General features: G+C 42.5%; 1 protein-coding gene and 1 long non-coding RNA gene across 2 annotated transcripts; both read right to left on the bottom strand.

The window, feature by feature from the left end:
• Window positions 1-14,168: 14,168 nt before the first annotated feature.
• Window positions 14,169-18,293, bottom strand: LOC310846860 (uncharacterized protein). Its single transcript, XM_083744045.1, has 3 exons — window positions 18,202-18,293; window positions 14,574-14,684; window positions 14,169-14,465 (listed from the first exon to the last, which is right to left on the bottom strand). The coding sequence occupies exons 1-3, from the start codon at window positions 18,283-18,285 to the stop codon at window positions 14,184-14,186; spliced, it is 477 nt and encodes a 158-aa protein (XP_083600171.1). The 5' UTR covers window positions 18,286-18,293; the 3' UTR covers window positions 14,169-14,183.
• A 1,554-nt stretch (window positions 18,294-19,847) lies between these two features.
• Window positions 19,848-22,415, bottom strand: LOC310847458. The gene is made up of 3 exons (XR_014565817.1): window positions 22,359-22,415; window positions 22,161-22,269; window positions 19,848-19,949 (listed from the first exon to the last, which is right to left on the bottom strand). It is a non-coding gene; the product is annotated as an uncharacterized lncRNA (long non-coding RNA).
• Between the last annotated feature and the right edge of the window lie 275 nt (window positions 22,416-22,690).

The following is a 22,690-nucleotide window of genomic DNA, read 5'->3' as shown; positions in this document are numbered from 1 at the left end:
TGCAGAACGTCAGATTTTTGCTGAAATTGTGACCGCGCAGCTTACAGATTTTTGCAAATAAAGGTTGTGCAGACGTCGAGGGCTAATTCTGTTTCCGATGATAAAAACGCATCTGTTTTCACCGAAAAACCTTTCAGGGGATCGTTTGCAACAGTTTGGCACCATTTTTGAGTGAATTGCAGAACGTCAGAAATTTTGAGGAAATTGTGACCGCGCGGCTTAGGGATTTTTTCAAAAAAAATTGTTCAGACATCGAGGGCTAAGTCTGTTTCCGATGATAAAAAGCATCTGTTTCCACCAAAAAACTTTTCAGGAGATCGTTTGCAACAGTTTGGCACCATTTTTGAGTGAATTGCAGAACGTCAGATTTTTGCTGAAATTCTGACCGCGCGGCTTAGGGATTTTTTCAAAAAAAAGTTTTTCAGACGTCGAGGGCTAATTCTGTTTCCGATGATAAAAACGCATCTGTTTCCACCGAAAAACCTTTCAGTGGATCCTTTGCAACAGTTCAGCACCATTTTTGAATGTATTGCAGAACGTCAGAGTTTTGCTGAAAATGTGACCGCGTGGCTTAGGGATTTTTTCAAAAAAAAGTTGTTCAGACGTTGAGGGCTAATTCTGTTTCCGATGATAAAAACGCATCTGTTTCCACCGAAAAACATTTCAGGGGATTGTTTGCAACAGTTTGGCAACATATTTGACTGAATTGCAGAACGTCAGAAATTTTGAAGAAATTGTGACCGCGAGGCTTAGGGATTTTTTCAAAAAATAGTTGTTCAGACATCGAGGGCTAATTCTTTTTCCGATGATAAAAACGCATCTGTTTCCACCGAAAAACCTTTCAGGGGATCGTTTGCAACAGTTTGGCAACATATTTGACTGAATTGCAGAACGTCAGAAATTTTGAAGAAATTGTGACCGCGCGGCTTAGGGATTTTTTCAAAAAAAAATGTTGAGACATCGAGGGCTAAGTCTGTTTCCGATGATAAAAACGCATCTGTTTCCACCGAAAAACCTTTCAGGGGATCGTGTGCAACAGTTTGGCACCATTTTTGAGTGAATTGCAGAACGTCAGATTTTTGCTGAAATTCTGACCGCATGGCTTAGGGATTTTTTCAAAAAATAGTTGTTCAGACATCGAGGGCTAATTCTTTTTCCGATGATAAAAACACATCTGTTTCCACCGGAAAACATTTCAGGGGATCGTTTGCAACAGTTTGGCACCATTTTTGAGTGAATTGCAGAACGTCAGATTTTTTCCTAAAATTCTGACCGCGTGGCTTAGGGATTTTTTCAAAAAAAAGTTGTTCAGACATCGAGGAAAATTCTGTTTCCAATGATAAAAACGCATCTGTTTCTACCGAAAAACCTTTCAGGGGGTGGTCTGCAACAGTTTGCCACCATTTTTGAGTGAATTGCAGAACGTCAGAAATTTTGAAGAAATTGTGACCGCGCGGCTTAGGGATTTTTTTTTAAAAAATTGTTGAGACATCGAGGGCTAAGTCTGTTTCCGATGATAAAAACGCATCTGTTTCCACCGAAAAACCTTTCAGGGGATCGTTTGCAACAGTTTGGCACCATTTTTGAGTGAATTGCAGAACGTCAGATTTTTGCTGAAATTCTGACCGCATGGCTTAGGGATTTTTTCAAAAAATAGTTGTTCAGACATCGAGGGGTAATGCTTTTTCCGATGATAAAAACGCATCTGTTTCCACCGAGAAACCTTTCAAGGGATCGCTTGCAACAGTTTGGCACCATTTTTGAGTGAATTGCAGAACGTCAGAAATTTTGAAGAAATTGTGACCGCGCGGCTTAGGGAATTTTATCAAAAAAACTGTTCAGACATCGAGGGCTAAGTCTGTTTCCGATGATAAAAACGCATCTGTTTCCACCGAAAAACCTTTCAGGGGATCGTTTGCAACAGTTTGGCACCATTTTTGAGTGAATTGCAGAACGTCAGAAATTTTGAAGAAATTGTGACCGCGCGGCTTAGGGATTTTAAAAAAAAAAAGTTGTTCAGACTTCGAGGCCTAATTCTGTTTCCTATGATAAAAACGCATCTGTTTCCACCGAAAAACCTTTCAGGGGATAGTTTGCAATAGTTTGGTAACATATTTGACTGAATTGCAGAAGGTCAAAAATTTTGAAGAAATTGTGACCGCGCGGCTTAGGGATTTTTTCAAAAAAAATAGTTTTTCAGACATCGAGGGCTAATTCTTTTTCCGATGATAAAAACGCATCTGTTTCCACCGAGAAACCTTTCAAGGGATCGTTTGCAACAGTTTGGCACCATTTTTGAGTGAATTGCAGAACGTCAGAAATTTTGAAGAAATTGTGACCGCGCGGCTTAGGGATTTTTTCAAAAAAAAGTTGTTCAGACTTCGAGGCCTAATTTTGTTTCCGGTGATAAAAACGCATCTGTTTCCACTAAAAAACCTTTCAGGAGATCGTTTGCAACAGTTTGGCACGATTTTTGAGTGAATTGCAGAACATAAGAAATTTTGAAGAAATTGTGACCGCGAGGCTTAGGGACTTTTTCAAAAAAAAGTTGTTCAGACATTGAGGGCTAATTCTGTTTCCGATGATAAAAACACATCTGTTTCCACCAAAAAAACCTTTCAGGGGATCGTTTGCAACACTTTGGCACCATTTTTGAGTGAATTGCAGAACGTCAGAATTTTTGAATAAATTGTGACCGCGCGCGGCTTAGGGATTTTTTTTTAAAAAAAAGTTGTTCAGACGGCGAGGGCTAATTCTGTTTCCGATGATAAAAATGCATCTGTTTCCACCAAAAAACCTTTCAGGGGAACGTTTACAACAGTTTGCCACCATTTTTGACTGAATTGCAGAACGTCAGATTTTTGCTGAAATTGTGACCGCGCAGCTTACAGATTTTTGCAAATAAAGGTTGTGCAGACGTCGAGGGCTAATTCTGTTTCCGATGATAAAAACGCATCTGTTTTCACCGAAAAACATTTCAGGGGATCGTTTGCAACAGTTTGGCACCATTTTTGAGTGAATTGCAGAACGTCAGAAATTTTGAGGAAATTGTGACCGCGCGGCTTAGGGATTTTTTCAAAAAAAATTGTTCAGACATCGAGGGCTAAGTCTGTTTCCGATGATAAAAAGCATCTGTTTCCACCAAAAAACTTTTCAGGAGATCGTTTGCAACAGTTTGGCACCATTTTTGAGTGAATTGCAGAACGTCAGATTTTTGCTGAAATTGTGACCGCGCGGCTTAGGGATTTTTTCAAAAAAAAATGTTGAGACATCGAGGGCTAAGTCTGTTTCCGATGATAAAAACGCATCTGTTTCCACCGAAAAACCTTTCAGGGGATCGTGTGCAACAGTTTGGCACCATTTTTGAGTGAATTGCAGAACGTCAGATTTTTGCTGAAATTCTGACCGCATGGCTTAGGGATTTTTTCAAAAAATAGTTGTTCAGACATCGAGGGCTAATTCTTTTTCCGATAATAAAAACGCATCTGTTTCCACCGGAAAACATTTCAGGGGATCGTTTGCAACAGTTTGGGACCATTTTTGAGTGAATTGCAGAACGTCAGATTTTTTCCTAAAATTCTGACCGCGTGGCTTAGGGATTTTTTCAAAAAAAAGTTGTTCAGACATCGAGGGGTAATTCTGTTTCCAATGATAAAAACGCATCTGTTTCTACCGAAAAACCTTTCAGGGGGTGGTCTGCAACAGTTTGCCACCATTTTTGAGTGAATTGCAGAACGTCAGAAATTTTGAAGAAATTGTGACCGCGCGGCTTAGGGATTTTTTTTAAAAAAATTGTTGAGACATCGAGGGCTAAGTCTGTTTCCGATGATAAAAACGCATCTGTTTCCACCGAAAAACCTTTCAGGGGATCGTTTGCAACAGTTTGGCACCATTTTTGAGTGAATTGCAGAACGTCAGATTTTTGCTGAAATTCTGACCGCATGGCTTAGGGATTTTTTCAAAAAATAGTTGTTCAGACATCGAGGGGTAATGCTTTTTCCGATGATAAAAACACATCTGTTTCCACCGAGAAACCTTTCAAGGGATCGCTTGCAACAGTTTGGCACCATTTTTGAGTGAATTGCAGAACGTCAGATTTTTTCCTGAAATTCTGACCGCGTGGCTTAGGGATTTTTTCAAAAAAAAGTTGTTCAGACGTTGAGGGCTAATTCTGTTTCCGATGATAAAAACGCATCTGTTTCCACCGAAAAACATTTCAGGGGATCGTTTGCAACAGTTTGGCACCATTTTTGAGTGAATTGCAGAACGTCAGAAATTTTGAAGAAATTGTGACCGCGCGGCTTAGGGATTTTTTTAAAAAAAAGTTGTTCAGACTTCGAGGCCTAATTCTGTTTCCTATGATAAAAACGCATCTGTTTCCACCGAAAAACCTTTCAGGGGATAGTTTGCAATAGTTTGGTAACATATTTGACTGAATTGTAGAAGGTCAAAAATTTTGAAGAAATTGTGACCGCGCGGCTTAGGGCTTTTTTCAAAAAAAAGTTGTTCAGACATCGAGGGGTAATTCTGTTTCCGATGATAAAAACGCATCTGTTTTCACCGAAAAACCTTTCAGGGGATGGTTTGCAACAGTTTGGCACCATTTTTGAGTGAATTGCAGAACGTCAGATTTTTTCCTTAGGGATTTTTCAAAAAAAAGTTGTTCAGACGTTGAGGGCTAATTCTGTTTCCGATGATAAAAACGCATCTGTTTCCACCGAAAAACATTTCAGGGGATCGTTTGCAACAGTTTGGCACCATTTTTGAGTGAATTGCAGAACGTCAGAAATTTTGAAGAAATTGTGACCGCGCGGCTTAGGGATTTTTTCAAAAAAAATAGTTTTTCAGACATCGAGGGCTAATTCTTTTTCCGATGATAAAAACGCATCTGTTTCCACCGAGAAACCTTTCAAGGGATCGTTTGTAACAGTTTGGCACCATTTTTGAGTGAATTGCAGAACGTCAGAAATTTTGAAGAAATTGTGACCGCGCGGCTTAGGGATTTTTTCAAAAAAAAGTTGTTCAGACTTCGAGGCCTAATTTTGTTTCCGGTGATAAAAACGCATCTGTTTCCACTAAAAAACCTTTCAGGAGATCGTTTGCAACAGTTTGGCACGATTTTTGAGTGAATTGCAGAACATAAGAAATTTTGAAGAAATTGTGACCGCGAGGCTTAGGGACTTTTTCAAAAAAAAGTTGTTCAGACATTGAGGGCTAATTCTGTTTCCGATGATAAAAACACATCTGTTTCCACCAAAAAAACCTTTCAGGGGATCGTTTGCAACACTTTGGCACCATTTTTGAGTGAATTGCAGAACGTCAGAATTTTTGAATAAATTGTGACCGCGCGCGGCTTAGGGATTTTTTTTTTTAAAAAAGTTGTTCAGACGGCGAGGGCTAATTCTGTTTCCGATGATAAAAATGCATCTGTTTCCACCAAAAAACCTTTCAGGGGAACGTTTACAACAGTTTGCCACCATTTTTGACTGAATTGCAGAACGTCAGATTTTTGCTGAAATTGTGACCGCGCAGCTTACAGATTTTTGCAAATAAAGGTTGTGCAGACGTCGAGGGCTAATTCTGTTTCCGATGATAAAAACGCATCTGTTTTCACCGAAAAACCTTTCAGGGGATCGTTTGCAACAGTTTGGCACCATTTTTGAGTGAATTGCAGAACGTCAGAAATTTTGAGGAAATTGTGACCGCGCGGCTTAGGGATTTTTTCAAAAAAAATTGTTCAGACATCGAGGGCTAAGTCTGTTTCCGATGATAAAAAGCATCTGTTTCCACCAAAAAACTTTTCAGGAGATCGTTTGCAACAGTTTGGCACCATTTTTGAGTGAATTGCAGAACGTCAGATTTTTGCTGAAATTCTGACCGCGCGGCTTAGGGATTTTTTCAAAAAAAAGTTTTTCAGACGTCGAGGGCTAATTCTGTTTCCGATGATAAAAACGCATCTGTTTCCACCGAAAAACCTTTCAGTGGATCCTTTGCAACAGTTCAGCACCATTTTTGAATGTATTGCAGAACGTCAGAGTTTTGCTGAAAATGTGACCGCGCGGCTTAGGGATTTTTTCAAAAAAATAGTTGTTCAGACATTGAGGGCTAATTCTGTTTCCGATGATAAAAACGCATCTGTTTCCACCGAAAAACATTTCAGGGGATTGTTTGCAACAGTTTGGCAACATATTTGACTGAATTGCAGAACGTCAGAAATTTTGAAGAAATTGTGACCGCGAGGCTTAGGGATTTTTTCAAAAAATAGTTGTTCAGACATCGAGGGCTAATTCTTTTTCCGATGATAAAAACGCATCTGTTTCCACCGAAAAACCTTTCAGGGGATCGTTTGCAACAGTTTGGCAACATATTTGACTGAATTGCAGAACGTCAGAAATTTTGAAGAAATTGTGACCGCGCGGCTTAGGGATTTTTTCAAAAAAAAATGTTGAGACATCGAGGGCTAAGTCTGTTTCCGATGATAAAAACGCATCTGTTTCCACCGAAAAACCTTTCAGGGGATCGTGTGCAACAGTTTGGCACCATTTTTGAGTGAATTGCAGAACGTCAGATTTTTGCTGAAATTCTGACCGCATGGCTTAGGGATTTTTTCAAAAAATAGTTGTTCAGACATCGAGGGCTAATTCTTTTTCCGATGATAAAAACACATCTGTTTCCACCGGAAAACATTTCAGGGGATCGTTTGCAACAGTTTGGCACCATTTTTGAGTGAATTGCAGAACGTCAGATTTTTTCCTAAAATTCTGACCGCGTGGCTTAGGGATTTTTTCAAAAAAAAGTTGTTCAGACATCGAGGAAAATTCTGTTTCCAATGATAAAAACGCATCTGTTTCTACCGAAAAACCTTTCAGGGGGTGGTCTGCAACAGTTTGCCACCATTTTTGAGTGAATTGCAGAACGTCAGAAATTTTGAAGAAATTGTGACCGCGCGGCTTAGGGATTTTTTTTAAAAAAATTGTTGAGACATCGAGGGCTAAGTCTGTTTCCGATGATAAAAACGCATCTGTTTCCACCGAAAAACCTTTCAGGGGATCGTTTGCAACAGTTTGGCACCATTTTTGAGTGAATTGCAGAACGTCAGATTTTTGCTGAAATTCTGACCGCATGGCTTAGGGATTTTTTCAAAAAATAGTTGTTCAGACATCGAGGGGTAATGCTTTTTCCGATGATAAAAACGCATCTGTTTCCACCGAGAAACCTTTCAAGGGATCGCTTGCAACAGTTTGGCACCATTTTTGAGTGAATTGCAGAACGTCAGAAATTTTGAAGAAATTGTGACCGCGCGGCTTAGGGAATTTTATCAAAAAAACTGTTCAGACATCGAGGGCTAAGTCTGTTTCCGATGATAAAAACGCATCTGTTTCCACCGAAAAACCTTTCAGGGGATCGTTTGCAACAGTTTGGCACCATTTTTGAGTGAATTGCAGAACGTCAGAAATTTTGAAGAAATTGTGACCGCGCGGCTTAGGGATTTTAAAAAAAAAAAGTTGTTCAGACTTCGAGGCCTAATTCTGTTTCCTATGATAAAAACGCATCTGTTTCCACCGAAAAACCTTTCAGGGGATAGTTTGCAATAGTTTGGTAACATATTTGACTGAATTGCAGAAGGTCAAAAATTTTGAAGAAATTGTGACCGCGCGGCTTAGGGATTTTTTCAAAAAAAATAGTTTTTCAGACATCGAGGGCTAATTCTTTTTCCGATGATAAAAACGCATCTGTTTCCACCGAGAAACCTTTCAAGGGATCGTTTGCAACAGTTTGGCACCATTTTTGAGTGAATTGCAGAACGTCAGAAATTTTGAAGAAATTGTGACCGCGCGGCTTAGGGATTTTTTCAAAAAAAAGTTGTTCAGACTTCGAGGCCTAATTTTGTTTCCGGTGATAAAAACGCATCTGTTTCCACTAAAAAACCTTTCAGGAGATCGTTTGCAACAGTTTGGCACGATTTTTGAGTGAATTGCAGAACATAAGAAATTTTGAAGAAATTGTGACCGCGAGGCTTAGGGACTTTTTCAAAAAAAAGTTGTTCAGACATTGAGGGCTAATTCTGTTTCCGATGATAAAAACACATCTGTTTCCACCAAAAAAACCTTTCAGGGGATCGTTTGCAACACTTTGGCACCATTTTTGAGTGAATTGCAGAACGTCAGAATTTTTGAATAAATTGTGACCGCGCGCGGCTTAGGGATTTTTTTTTTTAAAAAAGTTGTTCAGACGGCGAGGGCTAATTCTGTTTCCGATGATAAAAATGCATCTGTTTCCACCAAAAAACCTTTCAGGGGAACGTTTACAACAGTTTGCCACCATTTTTGACTGAATTGCAGAACGTCAGATTTTTGCTGAAATTGTGACCGCGCAGCTTACAGATTTTTGCAAATAAAGGTTGTGCAGACGTCGAGGGCTAATTCTGTTTCCGATGATAAAAACGCATCTGTTTTCACCGAAAAACCTTTCAGGGGATCGTTTGCAACAGTTTGGCACCATTTTTGAGTGAATTGCAGAACGTCAGAAATTTTGAGGAAATTGTGACCGCGCGGCTTAGGGATTTTTTCAAAAAAAATTGTTCAGACATCGAGGGCTAAGTCTGTTTCCGATGATAAAAAGCATCTGTTTCCACCAAAAAACTTTTCAGGAGATCGTTTGCAACAGTTTGGCACCATTTTTGAGTGAATTGCAGAACGTCAGATTTTTGCTGAAATTGTGACCGCGCGGCTTAGGGATTTTTTCAAAAAAAAATGTTGAGACATCGAGGGCTAAGTCTGTTTCCGATGATAAAAACGCATCTGTTTCCACCGAAAAACCTTTCAGGGGATCGTGTGCAACAGTTTGGCACCATTTTTGAGTGAATTGCAGAACGTCAGATTTTTGCTGAAATTCTGACCGCATGGCTTAGGGATTTTTTCAAAAAATAGTTGTTCAGACATCGAGGGCTAATTCTTTTTCCGATAATAAAAACGCATCTGTTTCCACCGGAAAACATTTCAGGGGATCGTTTGCAACAGTTTGGCACCATTTTTGAGTGAATTGCAGAACGTCAGATTTTTTCCTAAAATTCTGACCGCGTGGCTTAGGGATTTTTTCAAAAAAAAGTTGTTCAGACATCGAGGGGTAATTCTGTTTCCAATGATAAAAACGCATCTGTTTCTACCGAAAAACCTTTCAGGGGGTGGTCTGCAACAGTTTGCCACCATTTTTGAGTGAATTGCAGAACGTCAGAAATTTTGAAGAAATTGTGACCGCGCGGCTTAGGGATTTTTTTTAAAAAAATTGTTGAGACATCGAGGGCTAAGTCTGTTTCCGATGATAAAAACGCATCTGTTTCCACCGAAAAACCTTTCAGGGGATCGTTTGCAACAGTTTGGCACCATTTTTGAGTGAATTGCAGAACGTCAGATTTTTGCTGAAATTCTGACCGCATGGCTTAGGGATTTTTTCAAAAAATAGTTGTTCAGACATCGAGGGGTAATGCTTTTTCCGATGATAAAAACACATCTGTTTCCACCGAGAAACCTTTCAAGGGATCGCTTGCAACAGTTTGGCACCATTTTTGAGTGAATTGCAGAACGTCAGAAATTTTGAAGAAATTGTGACGGCGCGGCTTAGGGAATTTTATCAAAAAAACTGTTCAGACATCGAGGGCTAAGTCTGTTTCCGATGATAAAAACGCATCTGTTTCCACCGAAAAACCTTTCAGGGGATCGTTTGCAACAGTTTGGCACCATTTTTGAGTGAATTGCAGAACGTCAGAAATTTTGAAGAAATTGTGACCGCGCGGCTTAGGGATTTTGTCAAAAAAAAGTTGTTCAGACTTCGAGGCCTAATTCTGTTTCCGATGATAAAAACGCATCTGTTTCCACCGAAAAACCTTTCAGGGGATAGTTTGCAATAGTTTGGTAACATATTTGACTGAATTGCAGAAGGTCAAAAATTTTGAAGAAATTGTGACCGCACGGCTTAGGGCTTTTTTCAAAAAAAAGTTGTTCAGACATCGAGGGGTAATTCTGTTTCCGATGATAAAAACGCATCTGTTTTCACCGAAAAACCTTTCAGGGGATGGTTTGCAACAGTTTGGCACCATTTTTGAGTGAATTGCAGAACGTCAGATTTTTTCCTGAAATTCTGACCGCGTGGCTTAGGGATTTTTTCAAAAAAAAGTTGTTCAGACGTTGAGGGCTAATTCTGTTTCCGATGATAAAAACGCATCTGTTTCCACCGAAAAACATTTCAGGGGATCGTTTGCAACAGTTTGGCACCATTTTTGAGTGAATTGCAGAACGTCAGAAATTTTGAAGAAATTGTGACCGCGCGGCTTAGGGATTTTTTAAAAAAAAAGTTGTTCAGACTTCGAGGCCTAATTCTGTTTCCTATGATAAAAACGCATCTGTTTCCACCGAAAAACCTTTCAGGGGATAGTTTGCAATAGTTTGGTAACATATTTGACTGAATTGTAGAAGGTCAAAAATTTTGAAGAAATTGTGACCGCGCGGCTTAGGGCTTTTTTCAAAAAAAAGTTGTTCAGACATCGAGGGGTAATTCTGTTTCCGATGATAAAAACGCATCTGTTTTCACCGAAAAACCTTTCAGGGGATGGTTTGCAACAGTTTGGCACCATTTTTGAGTGAATTGCAGAACGTCAGATTTTTTCCTTAGGGATTTTTCAAAAAAAAGTTGTTCAGACGTTGAGGGCTAATTCTGTTTCCGATGATAAAAACGCATCTGTTTCCACCGAAAAACATTTCAGGGGATCGTTTGCAACAGTTTGGCACCATTTTTGAGTGAATTGCAGAACGTCAGAAATTTTGAAGAAATTGTGACCGCGCGGCTTAGGGATTTTTTCAAAAAAAATAGTTTTTCAGACATCGAGGGCTAATTCTTTTTCCGATGATAAAAACGCATCTGTTTCCACCGAGAAACCTTTCAAGGGATCGTTTGTAACAGTTTGGCACCATTTTTGAGTGAATTGCAGAACGTCAGAAATTTTGAAGAAATTGTGACCGCGCGGCTTAGGGATTTTTTCAAAAAAAAGTTGTTCAGACTTCGAGGCCTAATTTTGTTTCCGGTGATAAAAACGCATCTGTTTCCACTAAAAAACCTTTCAGGAGATCGTTTGCAACAGTTTGGCACGATTTTTGAGTGAATTGCAGAACATAAGAAATTTTGAAGAAATTGTGACCGCGAGGCTTAGGGACTTTTTCAAAAAAAAGTTGTTCAGACATTGAGGGCTAATTCTGTTTCCGATGATAAAAACACATCTGTTTCCACCAAAAAAACCTTTCAGGGGATCGTTTGCAACACTTTGGCACCATTTTTGAGTGAATTGCAGAACGTCAGAATTTTTGAATAAATTGTGACCGCGCGCGGCTTAGGGATTTTTTTTTTTAAAAAAGTTGTTCAGACGGCGAGGGCTAATTCTGTTTCCGATGATAAAAATGCATCTGTTTCCACCAAAAAACCTTTCAGGGGAACGTTTACAACAGTTTGCCACCATTTTTGACTGAATTGCAGAACGTCAGATTTTTGCTGAAATTGTGACCGCGCAGCTTACAGATTTTTGCAAATAAAGGTTGTGCAGACGTCGAGGGCTAATTCTGTTTCCGATGATAAAAACGCATCTGTTTTCACCGAAAAACCTTTCAGGGGATCGTTTGCAACAGTTTGGCACCATTTTTGAGTGAATTGCAGAACGTCAGAAATTTTGAGGAAATTGTGACCGCGCGGCTTAGGGATTTTTTCAAAAAAAATTGTTCAGACATCGAGGGCTAAGTCTGTTTCCGATGATAAAAAGCATCTGTTTCCACCAAAAAACTTTTCAGGAGATCGTTTGCAACAGTTTGGCACCATTTTTGAGTGAATTGCAGAACGTCAGATTTTTGCTGAAATTCTGACTGCGCGGCTTAGGGATTTTTTCAAAAAAAAGTTTTTCAGACGTCGAGGGCTAATTCTGTTTCCGATGATAAAAACGCATCTGTTTCCACCGAAAAACCTTTCAGTGGATCCTTTGCAACAGTTCAGCACCATTTTTGAATGTATTGCAGAACGTCAGAGTTTTGCTGAAAATGTGACCGCGCGGCTTAGGGATTTTTTCAAAAAAATAGTTGTTCAGACATTGAGGGCTAATTCTGTTTCCGATGATAAAAACGCATCTGTTTCCACCGAAAAACCTTTCAGGGGATCGTTTGCAACAGTTTGGCACCATTTTTGAGTGAATTGCAGAACGTCAGATTTTTGCTGCCGAGCAATGTTAAAGTTTCCTGGATTGCGCGTCGGGGAATGCGCTGGGAGGAATTCCGTCCAACGGTTTCAAATAAAATTGCAGCACAAGGCCCACCAGAAGCGCTGGTCATCCAACTGGTCGAGAACGACCAGGCTTACAAGAAAGGGGTGGATTTAATATGGAATATTTTTAATGACCTGCAGGAGTTGAGGGCCTCCTTCCCAGAGCTTACTATCATCTGGTCTTCCTTGCCGGAAAGGCGCTGCTGGCGAGATGCCACTAACCCCAAGGCTGTTGACGGAGCCTGGAGGATCTTGGAGCGCTCGGTGGCGCGTAGAGTGGCCGCAATGGGCGGGCGGGTTATTCAACACCCGGCATACGATTTAGCATGGAAACACTCTACCGCAGGGATGGCATGCATCTTTCTGATGCTGGTAACGATATCTGGTTGGCTGACATTTTTCAAGGGATCAGGGATTGGTTACAGGTCTGAGGGTATTGGCGGCGAGCGTAGCTCATGTGGTGGTCAGGCATTGGCAGGGGTATTATTATGCAAATGAAGTTGGGGGGAGGAGTGCCATCACCTCCCCCAAAGCTAGTTGGGTAGTTCGTTAAAGGACTCTGGGGGGCGTCGCCTCATCCGAAACCTATGGAGGCTAGGGCCTAAAGCGCGTCCCCGAGCGGTAACCCCATGGGGAGCGCTCCAGGGATGTGCATGTTGGTGCTTAACCCTTCCCGGTTTAGACCGGATAGTCTGTTAGGGCCAATGCCTGAAAGCCAATACCGCTCTTACCTGTAATCAATAAAGTTGTGGCCATTTTTGCCCATTAACCTAAATCATTGTGTCCGGTGTCGTTATTTACTTACCTCATCTGTGGGAGGGGGTGGACATAGCCACGCAATATCTCCTGTAAAAACCCCATAATGGTGTTCATGCACCACTGCCGTTCTTTTCAATGGGGTCAGTGCAGAAGAACTTGCCAGATCTGTTTCCTGCTGTAACAGTGTGTTGTAGTGACCATAGAGTTGGACTAGGACCTGGGAGTGTTAGGATATAGTTCCGTTCCACCTTAAATGGTCAGGCATGATTGTTGTGTATCACATGCGTGTTTCATTCCAGCTCTCGCTGGGAACTTCCGTTTTGTATATAGCTTTTGTTCCGGCTGTTTTCCTGGACACGGCGGCAAGCAGTCATGTTTTTCCTTTGTTCTGATCTATGTTGAATAAAGCTGTAAATATGCTCTCCTGTCTGCATCTTCCGTTGTGGAGGCTTTGCTGAAAGGGTGTGCACGGGTCTTGGAATGTCTTTGAGGCTCGTGTCGCTAATTGACTGATGCTGTTCCATGGGAGACCGGTGATCGTCCGGAGACGACTGGGGGTCTGCCTGATGCCCCCGTCCCCCTGGCAGTATCCCAACAGGGAGTCCAGAGTTCAAATCCCCACTCGGCCATGAAGCTCACTGGGTGACTTTCAGCCAGTCACTGCCTCTCTCAGCCTAATCTGTCTCATAGGGGTTTTGTGGGGATTAAATGAGGAGGGGGAGAACCATCTATGCCACCTTGAGCTCCTTGGAGAAAATGGTGGGATACACTGGTCTACTACCATTAGTATTGCAAGATTGTCATGCGAGCACTTGGACTAAAATTGTCAACTGAAAGCTCTACTTTTCTGGTTTATCACCACAACAGTTATTAACATCTGGCTTCAGTAAAGCAAATAATCTAATTAGACAGTGCCTATATGACAGCCCCATCCATGCAATCTGCTTCCTCCACACTGCCAACCCAGGGGCCCAGCAGTGATGCCACTCCTGACACCATTAACAACTTCTGTGTGGCCTACTGGAAGGAGCTTTTCCAGGTAGCATCCACCATATGTCTCCAATCTCTTCTCCATAGTCATGAGGGATAGATATATATTTCTTCTGTTTGTAAACTGCAGGCTTCCCTTTTCATGATGTCAAAACCTCCACCAGATAGCAATAAACACACGGCCATGAGCCCCCGCGAAAAAGAAAGAAGCCCTGAAAGAAGAGGGACAGCTTTGCACATTTCCTAATGTAGATGCTCACCTCTGCTTCTAACACTTGCTTCTGTTCTGCTGCCTCCTGATCTTTTAGAACATCCACAGCTTCTTTGTCTTTTTTCTCTTCCTCCACAGGTACCTCAGTGGTGGAGGAGCTCTCCACTCTCTGCTCCGGACGAGGAGGCAGCTGTCGTTTCAGCTGAAGCACCTGCAAAAAGGCTGCTAGTGAAATTCTCCTTCTGAGATATCGCCCTGCGCCAGAAGAGAGCCCTGCGCCACCACCACCAGTCACACCAAAGGTTATTTCTGCCAGTACCTCTAACCCAAACAGGCCAACCAGGTCTTCTTGGCTGATTAAAGTGGTGGGAGAGGTCTTCATCCCAGACAGGAGGAGGTTGCAGGTTTCAATCCAATCCAAGCACTCTGTCTGGAAAAAGAGAGAGCGAAAGAAGCAACCAATCACCAAAAGGGAAATGCAGTGGTACCTCAGGTTACAGACGCTTCAGGTTACAGACTCCGCTAACCCAGAAATAGTACCTCGGGCTAAGAACTTTGCTTCAGGGTGAGAACAGAAATCGTGCGGTGGGGGCGGGAGGCCCCATTAGCTAAAGTGGTACCTCAGGTTAAGAAGAGTTTCATCTTAAGAACGGATCTCCAGAACGAATTAAGTTCTTAACCCGAGGTACCACTGTAAAAACAATTGCCCTGTGGTGCTCTGCCAGAGGGCTCAAACAGAGTTGCTCAAACAGAGTTGCTTATGCTGAATTACGCTTAGAGGAATCGCTTCCAAACATCTTAAGTTGTACAATGTTTTGCTTAGCATATGGCTCTCCATTTCAGCTTCCCAACCCAAATGGACAGTAGGTGGAGCTGGATTTTGCAGGGGGACAAGTATTTTTGAGAGGTCCACCATTAATCCCAGCCATTATCTTCCCTGCAAATGCATACTGTGTCCTGTCATTCACGCCTGTACTATAATCGATAGGTCCATGTATTTGCTGCCCAGGGAATAACAGCCTTTGGGTTGGAAAACCCTTGCCCTAATTGCAGATTGCTGGGAGACAAAGGCCATCATGCCCCCACGCCGTCATGCGTCCGATCCATCGATCTCTTGTAGAAATGCAGTATCAGTCAATTAGCGACACGAGCCTCAGAAATAGCTTGCCACATTCCAGGGCTCGTGCACGCTCTATCAGCAGAGTTCGCACAACGAAAGATGCACTCAGGAGAGCATATTTACAACTTTATTCAGCGTTGGTCAGAACAAAGAAAACATGACTGCCTGCTTCGATGTCCAGATGCAGAGAGAAAAACAACAGCTATATAACAAAACATAAACTTCCTGTGAACAGGAAATACACAGGCTGTGACACAACAACCTGCTCCCTTTTAAGGTGGAATGGAAATGGTTGCTTGTGTTTGTGTAACACCCACCAATGAAAAACACTATTTTTTTACATTCTCAGTGGTACTGTTGTCATAAATGGAAATTAAGAGGGATGACTATTAAAGGCCCGCTAAAACCTGAAGTCCCATTGGGCCAATGCCCTGCCCCTACCGCTATCACTATGCAACATCTCCTCCAGAGAGCCCTAGCATTCCAAAATCCCAATATCCCACCCAGGAATTCAGTCTTTGTGAATTCTGACATGAACTGCACATCTATCAGACCGATTTGATTACCAGAACCTATTTATTTCTTATATTTGTTTCCTGCCTTTCCACCAAATGAGGCTGGCTTTCACACAATAGAGTTCAATGCGACTTACCTCTGAGTAGACATAGTTAGGAGTCTAGCCTGTGCTCTTAAGACTCATTCCAACTTCCTTTTTGTTTGGAACCAGCTATTTCTCATATCACAGGGCTTATGAATTTGCTGCCCTGAACTCCTTTGGGAGGAAGGGCAGGATATAAATTCAATAAATAAATAATCCCATCTAGAAGCCCCTTGCCTGAGAGCAAGCCTCATTGAACTCAATAGGACTTACTTCTGATAAGACAGGATTAGGCCTGCTCTGATAGGCTTCTAATGTCAATGTGGGCACACTTCAATTCCCAGCATGCAGTAGTAGCAGCAGATTGTATAAACACACAATATTGCGCAAAAAAAGTTTGCACACTGCAGAAGACATGACTGGCAGGGATTAAAAGGCTTGGAGAAACTCCAGGTTATGGGAACTATTTCATTAAGAAACAGGAGGTGCCTTGCGGAAGTGAAGTTGCAATTGCCTCACAGAGATTTACAGGGTAATCTGATGCTTGTTTATACAAAAGCAAATTCCACTGGGTTCAAAGGAGGTTGCACGCGAGGAAGGCAATCCAGTTTCTGTAATGTTATTACGTAACATTCACAGCTTTGGAAAAAACAAACAGTGGTGTCAGTCAATGCTGCTTTCATTCACACGAAGTGAACCTGGTCCTGAAAATGAAAGAAGATGTGAAGAGCAACAATTTTTGCACCTGTTTCCGTTTCCATCGGAATCCTCCAACATCCCTAGTGATGTCGCAAAAGCGACATGGGCCAAAGAGAGACACGATTGTCCCAACCCAACTTGAAACTTTCCAAACAACCCAGCCTCAGCCTACCTTCCCACTCAGCCTGAAGCGGCCCAGACCTTACTGCATGCCTTCAAAGAGCCCGCACTTCTCTTTTCCAATCTATTTCACAAAAATGGCTCACAGAAACATGAGACTCCTATCCTCCCTTGCTGATGGCTGCCATAAATGACACTACCACAAATTTTCAGCCTTTTCTTCCTCCTGTCTAGGGAGGAACATGAAATATTGGGGGTACCTTCCATGCGCCGTCATGATTTCTGTGACACTACTGGGCTCAACTGCAGACTTTTTCTCCTCCTCTCCAACTAGGTACCCCCTTAACAGCACCGGCCCAGTCTGGATATTGGAACTTCCTGAACAAGGGTCACCACAGCCCGGATCAGCAGTGTTAACAGAGTTCAAATTTCACAATGCGTAAGAGAAACCACTTAACTGAAAACTGGCTGGGCTTTAAAAAGTACGCACTGTGTTGCCCGTGGGCAACTGTGAGCAAGCCATCTTTAAAAGTAGGCAAGAGGTACACAATGTACCAAGAATCTCACTTGCCCGCTTTTGCCTGCGGCCCCATCTAGCCCTGGCATGTGGCCCCTGGAAAGCTGCCCACAAGAGAATGTGAAAAATGTTTCCCACTGCTTACATGCAGACATGGGGACCGCAGAACTATGCGTGCAAGGACCCTGGCCCAGAAGGAGCACTTGGCACAGTGAGGCCATGAGCTCGAGAAGGCCCGTCAAAGCGGCTGATCCTCTCTTTTCTGTTTGCTTAATGTTTCCTTTTTGGTCCAGTGCTCAGCAAAGAAGCTGAAGCTGCTGAGAGAGACACTGACGTCTTTATCACCCCAGAATGCCCCGGGGTTCTGATGTCGTGCCCAAGGGTATTCTGGGAGAATAAAAATGATGGCGGCTAAAGCCATATCACACAGCAACTCTCTTCTCATCGCTGGACTGGCTGCCATCCGACATCCCCATCTGACCTAGAAAGCTCACCAGAGGCTGCGAATGAAGGATAGCCTTAAGCCCCACACCGAGAAGTACCCAGCAGCTGAAGTCATCTCCCTTGCTCCAGAGAGCCTTTGCGCACTGTGCTGAGGCTTGAAAGCATTCCAGGGTAATAAATAAGGCAGCGTCATGGAAAAAATGCTTAATTTTGAACAGCAGCTGATAAATTCACATCATCACCATCACCATAATCAATGTGGCAGCAGCAGGAACAGCAACAAAGACCATCTCAGGGTTTGAAATATTGTGAAGGCTTTAGAACAAGTAGAGTGACCCAATCGAGGAACTGTTTCACTTATTCAATGACCAACTTCAAAACCAAAAACAGCAGGATGGATTTGGAGAGTGATGCACAAAAGGCAAGAGTCCACATTTGGTCTCGCTTACCTTAATCCTCTCTAACTGTTGCAATTCATGTTCTGCATCTGGTTGAAGATTTACCATCTTCTGGCGTGTTATCGTCGCTACCATCTCCTTGCAACAGCCGAGGAAATACATGATGTCACTGTACCCACAGCAATAGGTTATGGCACAGCAATGCCACTTTAATATGAGAAAGCCAGTTTCGTCACGTTCCTTCTGTCATGAGGACCATTTACATTTGAAGTTTACACATGAGAAAAGTGAGGCAACTAACTGTAGGCAAGGGCGGGGGGACTACTATTTGAAAGCCAGGAATTACTTGTTTCAAATCTTATCTCTGTGAATTCTCTAGGAAGCCTTGAAAAATGTCAACCCGTTATCTCAGCCTCCGTCCCCATTCTGCCTTCTGAAATATGAGAATGATAATACTAATCCTAACTAACAGCATTGATCAGGATTACTGAGAGAATGTATGCATTGAGTACTCTGTCTGAAGTGCTCAGTGCCATTCTTATTGACATCATTATATGCTCAGTATAATTATTAGTAATAATTATCATTTCATCGAGGACACAAAATCTTTCATTTTCTAAGCAAGTTTTTCTGATGAGCATTATTCTGGCAAATTAGACCTGAAGACATGCCAAGAACAACGTTACCTTCTTCCCTCTCTGCTATATCTATATCTAGAGAGATGGAATGGTGTCTGTCTGCTGCCTGCAATCCTGGTTTTGGCTTCATTGCCTAGATTTCTGGGAGAGTCCCCAGGAGGCTTGCTTAATAACCCAGATGAATTTTAGTATTTATAGAGTGTTTTCAGAGTGTATGAAATGCTTCACATACATCAACTTATGGCAATCCTTACAGCAACTAGATAGGTCAATATTATTGTGTCTAATCTTGCAAGGGAGGGCTGAGCTTGCCTAAGGATACCCAGTTCATCTCAACTGCGAGAGTCAAAACATCTCCTAGGCAACACCATCATCATCATCATCATCATCATCATCATCATAGGTAAAGCTAAAGGTACCCCTGAACATTAGGTTCAGTCGTGGCCGACTCTGGGGTTGCGGCGCTCATCTCGCTTTATTGGCCGAGGGAGCCGGCGTACAGCTTCTGGGTCATGTGGCCAGCATGACTAAGCCATTTCTGGCAAACCAGAGCAGCGCACGGAAACGCCATTTACCTTCCCACTGGAGCGGTACCTATTTATCTACTTGCACTTTGATGTGCTTTCGAACTGCTAGGTTGACAGGAGCTCACCCCATCGCGGGGATTCGAACCGCTGACCTTCTGATTGGCAAGTCCTAGACTCTGTGATTTAACCCACAGCGCTACCTGTGTCCCTTTTAATATAATAATAATAATAATAATAATAATAATAATAATAATAATAATAATTTATTTGTACCCCTCCCATCTGACTGGGTCTCCTCAGCCACTCTGGGCGCCTTCCAATAAAGATTAAAAATACATTAAAATGTCACACATTAATAACTTCCCTAAACAGGGGTGCCTTCAGATCTCTTTGAAATGTCAGGTAGTTGTTTATCTCATTGACATCTGATGGGAGGGCGTTCCAGAGGGTGGGTGCCACTACCAAGAAGGCCCTCTGCCTGGTTCCCTATAGAACCAGGTGGAACAGGTGGGGCTGAGGCACTAAAACAAACCCCCGTTCTTTCGCAGTCCACACTGACTTGCCGGATGATTTCATGAAACACTAGGTTGTAGATGTTCTGTTCCACCTTAAGCACCTCCAAGACATTGTGCATCTTGGGAAAGAGGCAAGAAAGAAATCGTGATTTTTGTAGCGCTAAGCACGAGCTGTTTCATACTGTCTTTATTGTCATCATTGGGGGGGTTTTATTGCTTTTATTTCTAGGCAACCTTGAAAGTATTTTTATTGAAAGGAGGCATATACATTATTTAAATTAACAAATGAATGCCAGTCAGTTAAATGCTTCAGTCATGTTCTTCATTTATCAGGTGGATAATATTTTTAAATCACAAATGTGTTTGCTTGCATATATGTTTGTCCCTTATCTTAAATACTATATTATTAAAGAATTTACAAAGCCGTGAAAGTGCTAACAAGCCTCCCCTGCCATTCTTAACATGCTATGTCCGCCTTTGCCCTAAATACTAGATTGCATGTTGTACTCCAGTATATTAATTCTCTCCATCAGATAATCTAAGATTACTCCCACTTATTCTTTCAGTTTGACCACACAACAACAAGCCTCTTAATGGCAACAAAGCACCTGGTAAGTCAGGAAAGAACTATGTACAAACTCCACAGCAATATTGTGTCATAGTACATGAATCCAGGATAAGGCCAGTGAAACACAAGACTGCTTCAGTGACACAGAAAGCTTTAAACCAGGAAGAGCAAGATGAGCAACAGTGTTAAGATATCAGTTACTGGAGAGAATGGATAGGACCTGAGCACCCAATGCATTAGTGGCTACTATTTCTTGACACATTAAAAAGCTAAAGGTAAAGGGTAAAGGACCCCTGACAGTTAAGTCCAATCGTGAACGACTCTGGGGTTGCGGCGCTCATCTCACTTTACTAGCCGAGGGAGCCGACGTTTGTCCACAGTTTTTCCGGGTCATGTGTCTAGCATGACTAAGCCACTTCTGGCGAAACCAGAGCAGCACAAAGAAACACTGTTTACCTTCCCACCGGAGTGGTACCTATTTATCTACTTGCACTTTGACGTGCTTTCGAACTGCTAGGTTGGCAGGAGCTGGAACCGAGCAACGGGAGCTCACCCTGTTGTGGGGATTTGAACCGCCAACCTTCCGATCGTCAAGCCCTAGGCTCTGTGGTTTAGACCACAGCGCCACCCGCTGGACACCTTAGAGAATTGCTAATAGAAAAAGGCGTTAGTCAACCATCCTGGCGAGCTGCATGTAAGTTCAATGTATGCAGGAGAAGAATGACATTATGTATCATATGCAGTCCCCCTGCGTCTTGGGGACTTCAGTGAAGGCCTCATCACATACAAAAGGTAATCAAACGAAAGTGTGAATAATGTAAGCGACACAAGTCTCTGGAGCGCCCGCAATGACCAGGGCCATGGTATGTGCCACGGCTTGCTCTTGGAGCCCCCATTTCTTGCTATTACGTTCCCAGTGACTGAAGGGACATCAGCTGCCTGCTTTTGCACTACCCTGCCTTTAAATAAATTATGTTATGAAGGACCAAATCTTTATTCTTTGCCTTCTCGGAATCCACATGAACCTCTGTTTTTGACAGAACAACTGGCACAAAATGTTCAGGAATAGAGTGCTCGACTCTGATTTTCAACTTGCTGATTTTCAACCTGCCAGTCAACTGTTCCTAGTAAGCATGTGCAGCCAGATTGGGAACCCTAAACCTATTCCCAGTGTCAACCACTTTGTGGGGTGCATGGCTGATTCTTTCAACTGATTCTGCTTGAAAGCAAAGCATCAAGAGTGCACCAGATTCTTCCTTCATAGCCTGGCTTTAATTTAAGCCATGGCTGCAGTAGAAAAATGCTCCCTTGCAGGTGCAACTTAAATCTAAGCCAGGGATGCAAAGGAAGAATTGGGAGTGTCCTGAGAGTGAACTCCTGCTTCTTTCTTTGCATCAAAAAGTCAGTTCTTTTTGAATGTGGCACCTTTTCCCGTTGTCATGGCAAGGCAATGAAAAAGAGTGCCAAGTTCAAAAAGCGATGATGACTTTGATGCAAAGGAAGAATCGGTAGCATACTTAAGAGTGCGCTGCCAATTCCCCTTCCTTTAGCCAGAGCTGCAGCTTGAACTCTCATATATGACGTCATGTCTAGGGGAGTTGAGCATCGCTTGCCTCAAATGGCTGGGGGACAGCCTCTGAGGTCTGGCAGGCCTAACAAGGCCCATAAACTAGAGGTTCACCAGCAATGATGTACAGTATAACTAGAAGTGGGCAATATCAAGGAGGATGCGATTGAATCAGGATTGGCAGGAATTATTTACCTGTGAAACCCCTGTTACGCCAACATCCTCATTATTTGTTCCAGCCCTTTCCAGCATGGTGTCCATCACTTTCATCAGCTGCAGGACCTCCAGCCTCCCAGACGGCTTCCTAACAAGGCAGCAGCAAAGGGACATGCCTCTGATTTAGAACACCTTCTATAGCATGCGCTACAAAAGCATCTTGATTCAGAGTGTCACATGGATGGGAAAACCCTCAGTCTGTTTTCATCATCTTCAAGTAGGGTTGTATATTTACTGCAACAGATTAATAATGATGATGTTAACAGCAACAGTACTTGAAAAATCTCTCTGGACTCTGGGATTCAACCATTTATTTTATTTTTATTGTAGAAGAAGAGAAGAGTTTGGATTTGATACCCCGCCTTTCACTCCCCTTCAGGAGTCTCAAAGCGGCTAACATTCTCCTTTCCCTTCCTCCCCCACAACAAACACTCTGTGAGGTGAGTGGGGCTGAGAGACTTCACAGAAGTGTGACTGGCCCAAGGTCACCCAGCAGCTGCATGTGGAGG

This window comes from Podarcis gaigeae, assembly GCF_964106915.1.
Source record: "Podarcis gaigeae genome assembly, chromosome: 6".
Taxonomy (NCBI): domain Eukaryota; kingdom Metazoa; phylum Chordata; class Lepidosauria; order Squamata; family Lacertidae; genus Podarcis; species Podarcis gaigeae.
Note: the sequence above shows the minus strand (reverse complement) of the source record. Positions and strands in the feature narration are given on the sequence as shown.